The 20,193-nt window shown below is 38.7% G+C and overlaps 2 protein-coding genes across 4 annotated transcripts in view; both read left to right on the forward strand.

The window, feature by feature from the left end:
* The first annotated feature begins 4,908 nt into the window (after positions 1 to 4,908).
* LOC100338040 (olfactory receptor 4C16) overlaps positions 4,909 to 20,193 on the forward strand; it is a 41,610-nt gene continuing 26,325 nt past the window's right edge. For all 3 annotated transcript variants that reach the window (XR_011384545.1, XM_070064390.1, XM_070064392.1), the window contains exon 1: positions 4,909 to 5,018. The gene's annotated coding sequence lies outside the window, so the exon portion shown is untranslated. The remainder of the gene's footprint in view (positions 5,019 to 20,193) is intronic.
* Positions 7,606 to 8,538, forward strand: LOC100357628 (olfactory receptor 4C11-like). Its single transcript, XM_008272734.3, has one exon. It carries the CDS (start codon positions 7,606 to 7,608, stop codon positions 8,536 to 8,538), a length of 933 nt encoding a protein of 310 aa, XP_008270956.2.

Genomic DNA, 20,193 nt, shown 5'->3' on the forward strand with positions numbered 1-20,193 from the left:
ATTGTGATTTAATGCTATAACTAGTACTCAAACAGTATTTTTCACTTTGTGTTTCTATGTGGGTGCAAACTGTTGAAATCTTTACTTAATATATGCTAAAATGATCTTCTGTATATAAAGAGAACTGAAAATGAATCTTCATGTGAATGGAAAGGCGGAGGGAGAGGGAAAGGGGAGGGTTGCGGGTAGGAGGGTAGTTATTGGGGGGAAGTTATTGTAATCCATAAGCTGTACTTTGGAAATTTATATTCATTAAATAAAAGTTTAAAAAAAATTTAAAAAAAAACTCAAAAAAAAGTTTAATTCTATATATGCTACAAATACTACAATGGATAGGATGTCAAAACTGTGGAATAGATCTAGTGAACATTTAAATAAGTACAATAAAGAAATTAGAGCTGTAGAAAGTACTTCAAAGATGGGATACATTTAAAAAGGGCCTGCTTTGAACGTGGGGCTTCAAGTAACGATTACATTAGAAATTTACTGTTCTAGCTGGTGTAGCCAATTTCTGCATAGTTCAGCAGCACTCCAGGACTTGGCTTGTGTGGGCAGCCCGTTATCTCGCACCCATCTGTGATTGTAACCCGTGTTCTAAATACGCCCTTTAAAATCAAAGAAATTGTAATTTTTAAAAAATGGACAACAGACTTTTCATTGTAAGAAGAAAGAATCATTATGTGACATGGTATAAAAATAAGATCTGTGCTCGAAAGCCAGAGCCATGCCATCAGCCTTGCTGTGAGTTTGTCTCTCATTGCTTCGAGTGCCGACACCTTCAAACCCTGGGTCCCCTGGACTGGCTGGAGCTGGTCTCCAGCAGATTACCTTCTATGAAATTAATTTTTCTCTCATGTGAATTGTCATTTGAAATATCTCCCTCATGTGATGAAACAGAAGACAGTATGCACATCAAGTGAAAAAGAGCCTAGTATATGAAGAATATTCAGGAAATATTTGGGGCAGTAAAATTACTTCAATAAAAATGAAACCATTGGTAAGCGTCTCATTCTGGTAACATGAGTCAATAAAATAAATGGTAAATTTTTTGTTTCCTTTTTAAATTTTATTTAATAAATATAAATTTCAAATTACAACTTTTGGAGTATAGCAGCTTTTCCCCCATAACCACCCTCCCACCTGCGACCTTCCCATCTCCCACTTCCTCTCCTATCCCATTCTTCATCAGTATTCATTTCAAATTCTCTTTATATACAGAAGATCAATTTCGTATATACAAAGTACAGATTTCAACAGTTTGCACCCACACAGAAACACAAAGTAGAAATTACTGTTTGAGTACTAGTTATGCTGCTAATTCACATAGTACAACACATTAAGGACAGAGATCATACATGAGGAGTAAGTGCACAGTGACTCCTGTTGTCACAGGATTTAACAACTGACACTCGTATTTATGACGTCAATAATATCTCTAGGCTCTAGTCATGAGCTGCCCAGGCTATGGAACCCTCTTGAGTTCGCCCAACTCTGATCTTACATAGACAAGGCCATAATCATAGTGGAAGTTCTCTCCTACAAGCAGAGAAATGTACCTCCTTCTTTGATGGCTCGTTCTTTCTGCTGGCATCTTAACTCGCAGAGAACGTTCATATGTTTTGTTGTTGTTGTTGTTTTGTTCTGTTTTGTTTTGGTTTTGCCAGCGTGTCTTTGCTTTCCATGCCTGAAATACTCTCATGGGCTGTTTAGCCAGATCCAAATGCCTTAGGCGCTGATTCTGAGGCCAGCATGCTGTTCAGGACATCTGCCATTCTATGGATCTACTGTATACCCTGCTTCACATGTTGGATTGTTCTCTCCTTTCTAATTCTATCAATTGGTATTAGCAGACACTACTCTTGTTTATATGATCCCTTTGACACTTAATCTTATTTTTATGATCAATTATGAACTGAAACTGATCACTTTGACTAGTGAGATGGCATTGGTCCATGCCTCCTCGATGGTATTGAATTGGAATCCCCTGGCATGTTTCTAACTCTATCATTAGGGGGAATTGTGTGAGCATGTGCTGAACTGTACATCCCCTCCCTCTCTTACTCCCACTCTTATATTTAACAGGGATCACTTTTCAGTTAAATTTAAACAGCTCAGAATAACTGTGTATTAATTAAAGAGTTTTACCAATGGTATTAAGTAGAACAAAAAATTACTAAAAGGAATAAAGTAAAAAGGTGTATCTCGACAGTCAGGATAAGGGCTGATCAAGACATTATTTCTCATAGTGTTTTTCACTTCAACAGGTTTCCTTTTAAGTGCACATTTAGTTGTCACTGATCAGGGAGAACATATGCTTTTTGCACCTTTGGGACTGGCTTAATTCACTCATCATGATGCTTTCCAGATTCCTCTATTTTGTTGCAAAGACTGGATTTCATTTTTGACTGCTGTATAGTATTCTATAGAGTACATATCCCATACTTTCTTTATCCAGTCTACTGTTGATGGGCATTTGGGTTTGTTCCAGGTCTTAGCTATTGTTTACTGAGCTGCAATAAACATTAAGGTGCAGACCGCTTTTTTGTTTGCCAATTTAATTTCATTGGGTCAATTCCAAGGAGAGGATGGCGGGGTTGTATGGTAGGGTTATATTCAGGTTTCTGAGGAATCTCCAGACTGACTTCCATAGTGGCTTAACCAGTTTGCATTCCCACCAACAGTGGGTTAGTAACCCTTATATCCCCACATCCTCGCCAGCATCTGTTGTTGGTAGATTTCTGTATGTGAGCCATTCTCACCTGGGTGAGGTGAATCGTATTGTGGTTTTGATTTGCATTTCCTTGATTGCTAGTGATCCTGAACACTTTTGTCATGTTTCTGTTGGCCATTTGGATTTCCTCTTTTGAAAAATGTCTATTGAGGTCCTTGGCCCATCTCTTAAGTGGGTTGTTTGTTTTGCTGTTGTGGAGTTTCTTGATCTCTTTGTAGATCCTGGTTATTAATCCTTTATCTGTAGCATAGTTTGCAAATATTTTTTCCCATTCTGTCGGTTGTCTCTTCACTCTCTTGACTGTTTCTTTTGCAGTACAGAAACTTCTCAATTTCATGTAATCCCAATTGTAATCTCAATTTGGCGGCCGGCGCCGCGGCTCACTAGGCTAATCCTCCGCCTAGCGGCGCTGGCACACCAGGTTCTAGTCCCGGTCGGGGCGCCGGATTCTGTCCCGGTTGCCCCTCTTCCAGGCCAGCTCTCTGCTGTGGCCAGGGAGTGCAGTGGAGGATGGCCCAGGTGCTTGGGCCCTGCACCCCATGGGAGACCAGGAAAAGCACCTGGCTCCTGGCTCCTGCCATCGGATCAGCGCGGTGCGCTGGCGGCAGCGCGCCAGCCGCGGCGGTCATTGGAGGGTGAACCAAGGGCAAAGGAAGACCTTTCTCTCTGTCTCTCTCTCTCACTGTCCACGCTGCCTGTCAAAAAATAAAAAAATAAAAAAAAAATCCCAATTTGGCTATGACTGCCTGTGCCTCTGGGGTCTTTTCCAAGAAGTCTTTGCCTGGGCCTATATATTGCAGAGTTTCTCTGATGTTCTCTAATTATTTGACGGTGTCAGGTCATAGATTTAGATCTTTAATCTTGTTGAGTGGTTTTTGTGTAAAGTATAAGGTTTGGGTCTTGCTTCATGCTTCTGCAGATGGAAGTCCAGTTTTCCCAGGGCCGTTTATTGAATAGACTGTCCTTGCCTCAGGTATTGGTTTTAGATCCTTAATCAAAATAAGTTGGCTGTAGAAGTTTGGATTGCTTTCTGGTGTTTCTATTCTGCACTGTTGGTCTATCCATCTGTTTCTGAACCAGTGCATGCAGTTTTGATTTTAACCACCTGTACTATGCTCAGAAATCTGGTATTGTGATGCTTCCAGCATTGCTTTTGATATATAAGATTGCTTTAGCTATTCGAGGTCTCCTGTGCCTCCATATGAATTTCAGTATCATTTTTTTCCTGATCTGAGAAGAATGTCTTTGGCATTTTGATTGGTATCACATTGAATCTATAATTGCATTTGGGAGAATGGACCAAAATATTAAATTTTTATAATCTGAGAGGTAGCATTCATTGTTATTTTGACACGCAGAGTTCAGATAGTAAGAGAGAGAGAGACAAAGTTCTTCATTTTTCCATTGCTTCACCCCCAGGTGCCTGCTATGGAGAACGCACTGTGCCAATGCGAAGCAGGAGCCAGGTAGTTCTTCCTGGTCTCCCATGAAGGTGCAGGGCTCAAGGAACTGGGCCATCGTCCACTGCACTCCTGGGGCACAGCAGAGAGCTAGACTGGAAGAGACAGAACCCGGACCCCCAAGTGGGACTAGAACCCTGGGTGTCAGCGCCACAGTCGGAGGATTAGCCTAGTGAGCCAAGGTACCAGCCGTGGTAGCGTTCATTGTAAACATTCCTTCTCAGAATCGTGCTATAAAGTTGATGCTCATTGGGAACAGACATTTATGGCACACAGAACAGACCCTCTGGCAGAACAACACACTGCCTTCCTGGGGTTATCTTAGAAAAGAAATATAAGTCTATTAGAGGAGCTGGAAAATGTGTTTCCTAACCAGAGAGGGGTGACTAGGGTCTTGTGTGCAATGAAACCTCTGTCTTAGAGCCTCACTTCCATCATCAACAACTGTTACCTCACACTATTGTGTTCTGCATCACTCCCCCACTCTCCATTTTCATTGTTCTTCCTTTGATTTGATGCTCTCCTGCTTGAGGCACCCAGCACACAAAATCTTATTAGCATGAGGATGATTAAGTTGTGATCCTTCCAGGCTAAATAGGTAAATCAAAAGTTAAATAAATTACAAAACCTGAGATGCTTTTGAGCAAGAAAAGAAGAAATACCTTAGCGAATAAAAATGCCTAGAGTACTAACATCTTGTCTCATTATGTCTAAAGAAATCCCTCTGGAATACAGAAAGAGTTTTTTTTTTTTTTTAAGTATTTATAAGAAGGCTGCATTCAAAAGGGAACAGACAGATTTGACACCAATTGAATGTCTTCTAATAGGTAAGTGCAGATTATTTCCCACTTTTCAGCTCAGAGATTTATCATTAGCGCATAACCCAATATAAATTTAATATGAATATTTCCATATGTTTTGTGATTGTTTCCTCATTCCCTGAGAAATGAACATGAAAATGAGTAACAATGATTTTGAATGTTTACTGTGATTCTAACAGAATGGAATATAATCTTTGGAATAAAACAACCTCTCATCTTAAATATGAATGCCCATCAGGTCTGTGATGAGCACTTATTGCCATGTGAGTAGAGAAGGATGCACTACATGCCATGTGGTTTACCACAGTTTCTGTAGAGGTAGTAGACCTTAGAGAGATTCACAAACGCTTTCCATATAGAAGGGAGCTTGCAGGATGAGCGCTCACCCAGAATTACAGGCAACAAAACTTAGAAGAGTTCAGGCTTGATTAAACATTTCAATGCATTATGTGTCACAAGGTAGACATTGTTGCCCCTTGCAGGTTTCTAAAGAGAATTAATAATGTGATTTGCATTCAACATACACCAGATATTCAGTGAGAAGAGAGGAATCATATTTTCATACAAAATTCAGGACAAACATGGCATTGAGTTGGCTAAAACTGTATAATTAGGGTGACAACTTGGACAGGGGTGTAGCTAGTAATATTTTGGGTAAAAATTTTATTTTACTCATTATTTATCCCTGTAAAATCTTATTTAAATTTTCAATTTATCAACATTGGCCCCTCTACAGCATTCATGCTTTCTTTCAAAAATAAAATAATTAAATATTGACATGAGAGTTGGCATGGTTAATACTAAAAATGTATGGAGCTAATACTGAACTTCATGACCACCCTTGATTCTGAGCCAAGTCCTTTTGCCCCAACATCTCTGGATTAGATAGCGGGAATCATGCAGTGATCTCAAGGAGGGTAGATTGTGTCCCTTTTTCACTTAAGCTTCTGAGGGATAAAGGGTTTGGGACTGTTAATGCTCCCATTATATGGTGACTTCTGCAAAACAATAGAAGGTGTGGATTTCTTTCAGAGAGAGAAATCTAACATAACTGAATGTAGAGGGATGGGCCTTTTGAAAAAGAATCCTACAAGAGCAGCCACTCTTCCTGCTGTTGTGTCTGCAATGCAATACAGAAGTAGAAATGAAGCCACCTAACACTGCATTGCACAATCCTTCATTCTCCACCTTTCCTTTATTAATTTTATTTCAACCATTCTGTTAACTATAATGGAAACATGATATTACGGTTTTAACTACTGTAGGCATTTTAAACTTCCCTAATCTTTAATGGAAGAGTTGAAATAAGTGAAGTAGGTATAGAAAATACACTATAAGTACATATTCCATTATGTCTGAAAATCTTTAGAACACACTTTTGTGTTGGCTTCCTAGGAGAACCTGTACCAAAAAAAAAAAAAATGGACATAGAAGAACACTCATAAACATCTAAGAACTCTACATCAGTTTGAAAAGGATTGAAAAATTTCAGTTCTCCTTGTATTCCTTTAGGACCAAGCATTTTTTTTATAAAGAAATTCCTCAGACAATTTTATGTGTGTCAGAGTTCCAGGGTCTTTCACAGTCAATAGCTGTTGTGCAGAGTATAATTATTTCCACTCCAGGTTTTAGATCTGAATCATTAAATTATTTAAAATCACCCTCAGTTTTGTTTTTGTTTTGGATAGGGTTTTGGATACCTGAATGATAAAAACGATAATATATTCAACTATATTAAAACCAATGACATGCATTCAAACTACGCACTTGTAAAATCCTTGATCCAGTCACAAAATCTAAAATCCTAAATAGTGAAACCATACAAAAAGTGCAAAAATACCCATCTTTCATTAGATTTAAATGATCCTCATGGATTCTGAGTGTTCTATGCTTTCCTTTTAATAAAGCAGAGGAAAATTAGAAAGGGAATAGTTAAAATATTAGCAACTAAGTGGGCAGATTTTCTAGAGGCTGTAAGTATTTCCTTTCCTTTTTTGAAGATGGAATATTTGGGAGAAATTCTGCAGAGAAGCAGACAACATTATCTGGTACAAATAAGATATGTTTGTATAAACATGCCCTAATGGGCATTTATACATTTTATGTATAAATTCTCATTAGAAGAGCAGTAATGAGTGACTTTATATCACATCTCTCCAAAAGCAAATAAATTCAAACTAAAAGATGAGTGATGCGCCATCTAAAACATGCACTCTGATGCTTACTGGATATGGTAACAACGAAGCTAATACTAAAATAGGTATACAACTTGATTTTGCATAAATTGAATTAGCAAAATCACTCAGAACCTTCCCCAAACTGACAAGGTCTTGCATTCAAAGAAAGCTATAGGAGAGCATTACATTCATAAGCATGTTTGGTCCTCAAAATAACCTTATGAATGTGTCACTCACATTGAGAAAGAACCGTTGTTGGGACTCAGCAAGAAATCTCAGACAGAATATCTCTGATGAGGAATACTAAAGTTTGAGGAAAACACTTCAAAACATCACTTAGCACACCACAACTGTATCCCTTTGTTTTTTGCAGGTAAACCATTTCACACTTGTCCCTTCTGCTCATTCATGAAGCCATGAAGCTGCATAGTAATGTGACTGAGTTCATTCTACTGGGGTTGACAGAGGATCCTCATAGGAGGAAAATGGTGTTTGTCACATTTTTGTTTTTCTATTTGGGAACAATATTGGGTAACTTGCTGATTCTTGTCACCATCAGGACCAGCCGAGCACTTGGGAGTCCAATGTACTTCTTCCTTTTTCACTTATCCTTTTCTGATACCTGCTTCTCTACCTCCATCGCCCCTAGAACCATTGCAGATGCACTTTTGGAGAAAGCCACTATTTCTTTCAGTGAATGCATTATCCAAGTCTTTATGTTACATTTTTTTGGCTGCCTGGAGATCTTCATCCTTGTCCTCATGGCTGCTGACCGCTATGTGGCCATCTGTAAGCCCTTGTACTACACGACCATCATGAGCCCCCAGGTCTGTACCATCTTGGTGGCCTTAGCCTGGGTGGGGTCCTGTGTGCATTCTCTAGCACAGATTTCCCTTGCCTTGAGTTTACCTTTCTGTGGGCCTAATGTGATTGATCACTATTTCTGTGACTTGCAGCCCTTGTTGAAGCTCGCCTGTGCAGACACCTATGTGATCAACCTACTCCTGGTGTCCAATAGTGGGGCCATTTGCACAGTGAGTTTTGTCTTGCTGATGTTCTCCTATGTGATCATCCTGCGTTCTCTGAGGAACCACAGCGCTGAAGGGAGGAGAAAAGCCCTCTCTACCTGCATCTCTCACATCATTGTGGTCATCCTGTTCTTTGTTCCTTGCATATTCATATACACACGCCCTAATACCACTTTCCCTATAGACAAAATGATAGCAGTGTTTTATACATTTGGAACACCTTTGCTGAACCCTCTGATTTATACACTGAGAAATGCAGAGGTGAAAAATGCCATGAGGAGATTGTGGAGCAAGAAGTTGGTCTCAGATGACACACGATGAATGGAGGCTTCAAATTCTAATTCATTGTTTGGATTCAATTGGGGATATGATCTGTCATTGTGGATTTAATATAAGCCTATATTGAGGCATGGGGATAAGTTCCCTCTTGTAATGATACAATGAGAACACATACACCAGTTGCTGTTTGATTTGTTTTGTGTAGAGAGCTGGCATGAGGTGAAAAGAAATGTGCCAGCTCCTTGCTTGCCGTGTTGTTCACTGCTATGTATCTGGATCTCTTGCCTGCCTAGCATCACTTATGACTTCAGCCAGCTGTTTCCCTGCTCTTCTTTATGCTGACTTCTAGATTTCTTTGCAAATAGTTACCCATGTATATATCCACTTTTATATTTTCATCATGTTTGGTTTTCCCACTTTGAAATGGTTTTCTCTATTAGTATTTTAAATATTATGGTTATGTCACTTCTGATCAGCTACATAATTGCTTTCCCTAGTTCAGCTGAAACCACCAAATTCAAATAATCTTAAAAACTTAAGTCGTAAGTAATTCTATACATACATACCTGTGTATTAATGTGTGTGTATGTAAATATATATATATATATTCTACTATATACTGAATATATCCTATATACACTAGGGTAATCCCCATTCTAATTCTTTGGAGTATATGTTGAAATTATCATGCATTTACTTAGCTTCTTTATAGAAGAGTAGGGGAATGCAGAAAAAAATATTCACTCCTCTGAAGGAGACTTGATCTTAAGAAGGCTCTGACTTTGGTGTATAAGCAGAAATCAATCTTTTTAAAAATTTGTCTTTTACCCCAGTGGAAGGAATGGGCCATCAAGGAGGGAAGCACCTTTCTCTGAAGGGAGGAAGGAACCTCCACTGTGATATGGCCTTGACTAAACAAGTTCAGAGTTGGAGAACTCAAGGGGCTTCCATAGCCTCGACAGCTCATGGCAAGAGAATCATCTGAATACTAACATCATAAATAAAGGTGTCAATTGTTAAATCAACAACGGGAGTCACTGAGCAAATGTTCCCCACATAGGATCTCTGTCTTTCATGTGTTTTACTATGAGAGTTAAAGATAGCACTACTAGTCGAACAATACTCTATACCTTGTGTGGTTGTGTGAGCACAGTCTGTTGAAATCTTTGCTTAGTATATACTAAGTTGATCTCCTGTATATAAAGATAATTGAAAATGAAACCTGATGAGGGGTGGGATGGGAGAAGAAGTGGGAGACGGGAGGCTGCGGGAGGGAGGGAGGTTGAGGGGGAGCCACAACAATGCAAAAACTGCACTTTGTAAATTCACATTTATTAAATAAAAATAAATAAATAAATACATTTTTCTTGTTCTGTTAATTATTATTCCTTATATTTTTGCAGAGAGCATTAAGTTTTCTCTTAAATCATAAGTATGACAGAAAAATTGTTTACGCTCTAAGGCTATGGCACTGAAACATGTATAGCTCAAATTTACTTAGATTATTTGTACGGGCTAGAAATAAATAGTGCAACCAGTTGATAAAAGGAAATGTGAAGATATTTAACAGATTAAAAAAGATGTGCAAAAACAGAAGAATATTTTTAGACTATATTATGGAAGTTTATTTCAGTATATAAAAGATTAACTTGATAAACAATTCAAAATCTTTGGATGACAATTATAATTCTAGGAGAGCGGCAAAATGGAGGAATAGAAAGGGAGCACACTGATAGTCCTGGAAGAGACAGTTTAATAAAAGTGGAGATACTGCAGGTTCAAGGAAGAGTAGGGGAAGAAACAGCAGAGGAAACTCTTTCTGAACTAGTGATTCACAGTGGAACTGCGTGGAGAGTGTGAGAGCCCATGGTTCGGGACATCAGAGGCAGAATCAACACACCAGCGCTGGAACGCGAGGTGAGCCGAACCTCAATAGCCTGAGACACCAGTGGGCAAGCGGAAAGAGGAAGCTAGGCAGAACGAGGCTTGAGACCTCATGGGAAAAAGTTCACCAGGCTAACTAGAATAGAGAGAAAAAAAATGTGACTGATACGGACACGAGTTTCTCTCTCTCCACTCACCTCTCAAAGGTGAACAAGACAAAGGGCAGGCACCATTTTGGACATACATCATAACTGGGGTGACCTGAGATTTGCACCGGCCCTCAGCCTAGCAGAAAAACCTTACTCGGGGGGGGGGGGGGGTGTGTGTGTGTGTGTGTGTGTGAAATAACAGGAGGTTAGAACCTAGCAAATGTGTGGTGCTAATGAACTGAGACTGTGAAAAAAGAGATGGTGGGTGGGAGAACTCACGGAATTCATGTGAATACTCCCCGGATATGTTACAATCCATAACCTTGTCAACCCAGTGGGAGACTGCAGGAGAATTTGAGCACACACTGAGGGTACCACAGATTCCCTGTGTGGTCCTTGGCAAAGAGCTTCCAATCTCTGGCTCCTGTGGGTATATCATTTGCCTGCTAACTACCTTCAATTCTGCTCAGCTGTGCTGAATTACTTCCCTTTTGAAAAAAAAAAAAAAAGAAAGAAAGAAAGAAAGAAAGAAAGAAAGAAAGAAAGAAAGAAAGAAAGAAAGAAAGAAAGAAAGAAAGAAAAAGAGATTTACCATGCCTAACCTGGGAGTGTCACCTTTGGCACACCCTTAACCCTGAGGAACCAAACAGAGCTCTCAGGCCACACCCATCTCAAGCCTCTAAGGCTCCATCAAAAGCAGGCAGTCCACTTAATACAGTCATAGTATAACAAGAAAAAACACAACAGCGAGGGAAGAAGAATCCAAAGAATATCTCCACAATGCCAAGCAACAAATGCAGAAACCAAAGAAACCAAGGAAACAAGAACAAGGAAGACATTACAACACCCCCAATTGAACAAGACACCCCTAGCCAAGATTTTGAAGATGATGAGATGGAAGAAATGCAAGATATGGATTTCATTGTACATCAACAATGTAATACTTTATCCATTTTAGTATTTTTTTTGTTCTAGTACCATTGGTTGAACTCTGTAATTAACACACAATTGTTTTTAGGTGTTTAAATTTTAACTGAAAAGTGATCCCTGTTAGGAATTTGGACAACATTTTGCTGAGTGTAATAAGCCAATCTCAAAGGGACAAATACCACTTGTTCTCCTTGAGAGGTGACAACTAACTGAGCACCAAAAAGGAAACCTGTTAAAGTGAAATAAACACTATGAGAAATGGTGACTTGATCAGCCCTCACCCTGACTGTTGATGAGCAACTTGATATGTTATCCCTCTTAGTATTTTGTTTGTTTGTTCTACTTAATACCTTTGGTTGAATACTGCAAGCAATACACAATTCTTCTTAAGTGCTGAAACTTAACTGAAAAGTGATTGCTGTTAAATGTAAGAGTGGGAATAAGAGAGGGAAGAGATGTGCAATTCAGGACATGCTCAAGCTGACTTACCCCAAATGGTAGAGTTAGAAACATACCAGGGGATTCCAATTCAATCCCATCAAGGTGGCATGTACCAATGCCATCTCACTAGTCCCAGTGATCAATTTCTGTTCACAATTGATCATAATGATAGGACTAAGAACCAAAGGGATCACATAAACAAAACTAGTGTCTGCAAATACTAGCTGATAGAAAAAAAAGGGAGAGAATGATCCAACATGGGAAGTGAGATACACAGCAGACCCATAGAATGGCAGATGTCCTAAACAACACTCTAGCCTCAGAATCAGCCTTAAGGCATGCAGATCTGGCTGAAAAGCCCATGAGAGTATTTCAGGCATGGAAACCCAAGACACTCTGGGGAAAAAAAAAAAAAAACCTAAATGAAAGATCTCTGAGAGTAAGATCCCAGTGCAAAAAATGGGTCATCAAAGAAGGAGGTACCTTTCTCTGAAGGGAGGAGAGGACTTCCACTTTGACCATGGCCTTGTCTAAATATGATCAGAGTCAGTGAACTCAGGGGGCTTCCATAACCTTGGCAGCTCATATCAAGAGCCTAGGGTGATTACTGAGGCCAAAAACAAGAGTGTCAATTTGTTAAGTCAACACCAGGAGTCACTGTGCACTTACTCCTCATGTAGGATCTTTGTCCTTAGTGTGCTGTACATTGAGATTTAATGCTATAACTAGTACTCAAACAGTATTTTTCACTTTGTGTTTCTGTGTGGGAGCAAACAGTTGAAATCTTTACTTAATGTATGCTAAACTGATCTTCCGTATATAAAGAGAATTGAAAATGAATCTTGATGTGAATGGAAGGGGAGAGGGAGTGGGAAAGGGGAGTGTTGCGGGTGGGAGGGACGTTATGGGGATAGCCATTGTAATCCATAAGCTGTACTTTGGAAATTTATATTCATTAAATAGAAGTTTGAAAGCAAAAAAAATTAAATATACTAAACAAATATCATGCAAAAAAAGATACGGATTTCAAAAAATTTATGATAAAAACAATTAGAAGTTTTCAAAAACAAATGCTTGAGCTACAGATTTCCTTACTGGACAGGATAGAAAATATCCTTCGAGAAAATGAAATCTTAAGGAGGAATCAAAATGAAACGCAGAAACTAGTAGAACAGGAAAGTGTGATAGTGAAGAGAAATCAAAATGAAGAACTCAATTGATCAAATGAAAAACACATTAGAGAGCTTTAAAAATAGAGTCAGTGAAACAGAAGAGAGAATATCGGACTTAGAAGACAGAGCACAGGAAAGTATACAATCAAACCAAAGAAAAGAAGAGGAAATTAGAAATCTAAAAAATATTGTTGGGAATCTACAGGATACTATTAAAACAACCCAACATTCGGGTTCTAGGAGTTCATGGAGGCATGGAGAGAGAGAAAGGATTAGAAGGCCTTTTTCGTGAGATACTTGCAGAGAAATTCCTGGGTTTGGAGAAGGACAGAGACATCCTAGTACAGGAAGCTCATAGAACCCCCAATAAACATGACCAAAAGAGATCCTCACGACGACACGTTGGAATCAAACTCAACACAGTGAAACGTAAAGAAAAGATCCTAAAATGTGCAAGAGAGAAATGTCAGATTACTCTCAGAGGATCTCTAATTAGACTCACAGAAGACTTCTCATCAGAAACCCTACAAGCTAGGAGGGAATGGCAAGACATAGCCCAAGGACTAAGAGAGAAAACCTGCCAGCCCAGAATATTATATCCTGAAAAGCTCTCATTTCTGAATGAAGGTGAAATAAAGACCTTTCAGAGCAAACAAATTGAAAGAAGTTGTCGCCACTCGTCCAGCCCTGCAAAAGATGCTTAAAGATGTGTTACACACAGAAACATAGAAACACAGTCATCAATATGAAAGAAGGTAAAGGAAGGAAACCTCACAGCAAAAGATCACAGGGAGTTCAAAGCATATATTAGAAAATATCTTTGGCAAATGGCAGGGCAAAGTTACTACTTCTCAATAGTCACATTGAACATTAATAGCCTGAACTGCCCAGTTAAAAGACACAGATTGGATGATTGGGTTAAGGAACAAAACCCATCTATTTGCTGCTTCCAAGAAACACATCTTTCCAACAAAGATGCATGCAGACTGAAAGTGAAAGGCTGGAAAAAGATATACCATGCCAACAGAAATGAAAAAAGAGTGGGCGTAGCCATCTTAATATCAGACAACATAAACTTTAACACGAAAACTGAGAGACAAAAAGGGGCACTATATAATGATTAAGGGATCAATTCAACAGGAAGATATAATGATTATCAATGTATATGCACCTGATTACAGGGCACCAGTTTATTTAAAAGATTTGTTAATGGACTTAAAGGGAGACTTAGACTCCAATACAATAGTACTGGGGGACTTCAATACTCCACTCTCAGAAATAGACAGATCAACAGGAAGAAGATCAACAAGGAGACAGTAGATTTAAACAACACTATTGCACAAATGGATCTAACAGATATCTACAGAACTGTTCATCCTACACATCAAGCATTTACATTCTTCTCAGCAGTGCATGGAACCTTCCCTAGGATTGACCACATACTAGGCCATAAAGCAAGTCTCAGCCAATTCAAAAGAATCATAATAATACAATGCAACTTCTCAGATCATAAAGGAATGAAGTTGGAAATTAGCAACTCAGGAATCCCTAGAACATATGCAAACACATGGAGACTGAACAACATGCTTCTGAATGAACAATGGATCATAGAAGAAATCAAAAGAAAAATCAAAAATTTCCTGGAAGTAAATGAGGATAACAGCACAACATACCAAAACTTATGGGATACAGCAAAAGCAGTGTTAAGAGGAAAGTTTATAGCAATAGGTGCCTACATCAAGAAATTGGAAATTCACCAAATAAATGAACTTTCAATTCATCTCAAGAATCTAGAAAATCTGCAGCAAACCAGACCCAAATCTAGTAGGAGAAGAGAAATAATTAAAATCAGAGAAGATATCAACAGCATTGAATCCAAAAAAAAAAAATTACAAAAATCAGCCAAATGAGGAGCTGGGTTTTGTGAAAAAATAAACAAAATTGACACCCCATTGGCCCAACTAACTAAAAGAAGAAAAAGAGAAAAATCAATGAAATCAGAAATGAAAAAAAAAAACGTAACAACAGATACCACAGAAATAAAAAGAATTCTCAGAAATTACTACAACTACTTGTATACCAGCAAACAGGAAACTCTATCAGAAATGGATAGATTCCTGGACACATGCAACCTACCTAAATTGACCCAGGAAGGCATACAAAACCTAAACAGACCCATAACTGAGACAGAAATTGAAACAGTAATAAAGAAAACAAAACAAAGAATAAAGAAAAAAGAACAAAGAAAGGCCCAGGACCAGATGGATTCACTGCTGAATTCTACCAGAAATTTAAAGAACTAACTCCAATTCTTCTCAAACTTTTCAGAACAATCAAAAAAGAGGGAATTCTCCCAAATTCTTTTTATGAAGCCAGCATCACCTTAATTCCTAAGCCAGAAAAAGAAGCAGCATTGAAAGAGAATTACAGACCAATATCCCTGATGAACATAGATGCAAAAATCCTCAATAAAATTCTGGCCAATAGAATGCAACAACACGTCAGAAAGATCATCCATCCAGACCAAGTGGGATTTATCCCTGGTATGCAGGGATGGTTCAATGTTCACAAATCAATCAATGTGATACACCACATTAACAGACTGCAGAAGAAAAAAAAAATATATATGATTATCTTAACAGACGCAGAGAAAGCATTTGATAAAATACAACACCCTTTCATGAAGAAAACTCTAAGCAAACTGAGTATAGAAGGAACATTCCTCAATACAATCAAAGCAATTTATGAAAAACTCATGGCCAACATCCTATTGAATGGGGAAAAGTTGGAAGCATTTCCACTGAGATCTGGTACCAGACAGGTATGCCCACTCTCACCACTGCTATTCAATATAGTTCTGGAAGTTCTAGCCAGAGCTACTAGGCAAGAAAAAGAAATTAAAGGGATACAAATTGGGAAGGAAGAACTCAAAGTATCCCTCTTTGCAGATGACATGATTCTTTATTTAGGGGACCCAAAGAACTCTACTAAGAGACTATTGGAACCCATAGAAGAGTTTGACAAACTAGCAGGATATAAAATCAATGCACAAAAATCAACAGCCTTTGTATACACAGGCAATTCCACGGCAGAGGAAGAACTTCAAAGATCAATCCCATTCACAATAGCTACAAAAACAATCAAATACCTTGGAATAAACTTAACCAAGGAAGTTAAAGATCTCTACGATGAAAATTACAAAACCTTAAAGAAAAAAATAGAAGAGGATAACAAAAAATGGAAAAATCTTCCATGCTCATGGATTGGAAGAATCAATATCATCAAAATGTCCATTCTCCCAGAAGCAAGTTTTAGATTCAATGCAACACACATCAAAATTCCAAAGACATTCTTCTCAGATCTGGAAAAAAAGATTTTGAAATTCATGTGGAGACACAGGAGACCTCGAATAGCTAAAGCAATCTTGTACAACAACAACAAAGCTGGAGGCATCACAATATCAGATTTCAGGATATACTACAGGGCAGTTGTTATCCAAACAGCATGGTATTGGTACAGAAACAGATGGATAGAACAATGGAACAGAATTGAAACACCAATCAATCCAAACATCTACAGCCAATTTATATTTGATCAAGGATCCAAAACCAATCCCTGGAGTAAGGACATTCTATTCAATAAATGGTGCTGAAAAAATTGGATTTCCACGTGCAGAATCATGAAGCAAGACCCCTACCTTTCACCTTACACAAAAAATCACTCAACATGGATTAAAGACTTAAATCTATGACCCGACACCATCAAATTATTAAAGAACATTGGAGAAACCCTGCAAGATATAGGTACTGGCAAAGACTTCTTGGAAAACACCCCAGAAGCACAGGCAGTCAAAGCCAAAATTAACATTTGGGATTGCATCAAATTGAGAAGTTTCTGTACTGCAAAAGAAACAGTCAGGAAAGTGAAGACACAACTGACAGAATGGGAAAATATATTTGCAAACTATGCAACAGATAAAGGGTTGATAACCAGAATCTACAAAGAAATTAAGAAACTCCACAACATTAAAACAAACAGCCCACTTAAGAGATGGACTAAGGACCTCAATAGACATTTTTCAAAAGAGGAAACCCAAGTGGCTAACAGAGACATGAAAAAATGTTCAAGGTCACTAGCAATCAGGGAAATGCAAATCAAAACCACAATGAGGTTTCACCTCACCCCGGTGAAAATGGCTCACATTCAGATATCTACCAACAATAGATGCTGGAGTGGATGTGGGGAAAAAGAGACAGTAACCCACTGTTGGGGGGAATGCAAACTGGTTAAGACACTATGGAAGACAGTCTGGAGATCCCTTAGAAACATGAATATAACCCTACCATACAACCCAGCCATCCCACTCCTTGGAATTGACCCAAAGGAAATTAAATTGGCAAACAAAAACAGCTGTCTGCACATTAATGTTTATTGCAGCTCAATTCACGATAGCTAAGACCTGGAACCAACCCAAATGCCCATCAACAGTAGACTGGATAAAGAAATTATGGGACATGTACTCTATATAATACTATACAACAGTCAAAACAATGAAATCCGATCATTTCCAAGAAGATGGAGGAATCTGGAAAGCATCATGCTGAGTGAATTAAGCCAGTCCCAAATGGACAAATATCATATGTTCTCCCTGATTGGTGACAACTAACTGAGCACCAAAGGGGAAACCTGTTGAAGTGAAATGGACACATATGAGAAACAGTGACTTGATCAGCTCTTGTCCTGACTGTTGATGTACAATGTAATACTTTATCCATTTTAGAATTTTTTTTGTTCTAGTACTATTGGTTGAACTCTGTAATGAACACACAATTATTCTTGGGTGTTAAAATTTTAACTGAAAAGTGATCCCTGTTAAATATAAGACTGGGAATAAGAGAGGGAGGAGATGTACAGTTTGGGACAATGTCAATCAGACTTTCCCCAAATGGTGGAGTTAGAAACATACCAGGGGATTCCAATTCAATCCCATCAAGGTGGCATGGACCAATGCCATCTCACTAGTCCAAGTGATTAATTTCAGTTCACAATTGATCACACTGATAGGTCTAAGAGTCAAAGGGATCACACAAACAAGTCTAGTGTCAGCTAATACTAACTGATAGAATAAAAAAGGGAGAGAATGATCCATCATGGGAAGTAGGATACACAGCAGACCCAAAGAATGGCAGATGTCCTAAATAGCACTCTGGCCTCAGAATCAGCCCTTAGGGCATTCAGATATGGCTGAAGAGCCCATGAGAGTATTTTAGGCATGGAAAACCAAGACACTCTGGAAAAAAAAATACCTAAATAAAAGATCTCTGCAAGTGAGATCCCAGAGAAAGAACAGGGTCATCAAAGAAGGAGGTACCTTTCTCTGAAGGGAGGAGAGAACTTCCACTTTGACTATGACCCTGTAGGAATAAGATCGAAGTCGGCAAACTCAAAAGGCTTCCATAGCCTTGGCAACTCATGACTAGAGCCTAGGGAGATTACTGACGATATAAACAAGAGTGTGAAATTGTTAAGTCAACAACAGTAGTCACTGTGTACTTACTTCTCATGTGGGATCTGTCCTTAATGTGTTGTCCAATGTGAAGTAATACTATAACTAGTACTGAAACAGTATTTTACACTTTGTGTTTCTGTGTGGGTGCAAACTGATGAAATCTTTACTTAATATATACTGAATTGATCTTCTGTATATAAAGAGAATTGCAAATGAATCTTGATGTGAATGGAATGGGAGAGGGAGCAGGAGATGGGAGGGGTATGAATGGGAGAGAAATTATGGGGCTGGGAATGACATTGTAATCCATAAACTTACTTTGGAAATTTATATTTACTAAATAAAAAATGAAAATTATAATTCTACACTTGTGATAGATACCACCTTTTGTCACTCTCTGTTGCACTACAGTGTCTCCTCATATGAATGCTAACATTCCAACTTACTTCAGTTAGTTCTCTTGTGTGTATGTTTTCCATATAGACAATTAATCCTGAGTATTTTCATTTGGGAATACAATTTCATATTACATATTGCATTAAGACACCACTTAGGATGACCACACCCCATATTGGAGTGCCCACGTTTGATTCCTGGGTCTGCTCACAATTCCAGTTTCCTGGTAATACAAATCTTGAATGGCAGCAGACGATGGTGTAAATTCAAGTGCTCTGCCAGTTATGTTGAAGCCTGGATTGAGTCCTAGGATTCCAAACATTTGAGGAGTGAACTAGTCTATAGGAAGACTCTCTACCTAGCCCCTTCTTTCTCATTCTCTCTCTCTCTCTCTCTCTCTCACTCTCCCCCTTCTGAAATAAAAAATAAATGTTTTAAAAATGAAGTCATAATAATTTTATTGTACCAGTAAATTAGTTACCTAACCTTGAGAAAATGATCATCTATTATTGTTTAGGAGTGAATATTTTGCATTTCAAGAACAATTATTGCTTCATGTTTACATTTTTCATATTTTTTATATTTCAGGGTAAAATTACCATCAAGAACACTATGACTTTATAGCAATTACAGTTTAGTTCAGCTGTTGTAACATATGCAAAGCAGTTGATTCCAATAGACAGGGTTTCACATGGTGTCTTCATTTGTCTCAAAACAAGGGGATTGTGAAGGCTGGCAGTGTGGCTCACTAGACTAATCCTCTGCCTTGTGGCACCGGCACACCGGGTTCTAGTTCCTGTCGGGGCACCGGATTCTGTCCTGGTTGGCCCTCTTTCAGGCCAGCTCTGCTGTGGCCAGGGAATGCAGTGGAGGATGGCCCAAGTGCTTGGTCCCTGCACCCCATGGGAGACCAGGAGAAGCACTTGGCTCCTGGCAACGGATCAGCGCAGTGCACCGGCTGCAGTGCGCCGGCCGTGGCGGCCATTGGAGGGTGAACCAACGGCAAAGGAAGACCTTTCTCCCTGTCTCTGTCTCTCTCTCTCACTATCCACTCTGCCTGTCAAAAAAAAAAAAAAAAAAAAAAAAAAAGGGGATTGTGAAAAACGGTGTATATTGAATGTTTTTCCTTTCCTAGACAAACTTTGCCAAAATGTCTTAAGAATCTTGTTAGTACTGTCCTCAGATATCCTGCAGACATACATTGTGCTCAAAGCCA

Source organism: Oryctolagus cuniculus, chromosome 1 (genome assembly GCF_964237555.1).
Source record: "Oryctolagus cuniculus chromosome 1, mOryCun1.1, whole genome shotgun sequence".
Classification (NCBI taxonomy): Eukaryota; Metazoa; Chordata; class Mammalia; order Lagomorpha; family Leporidae; genus Oryctolagus; species Oryctolagus cuniculus.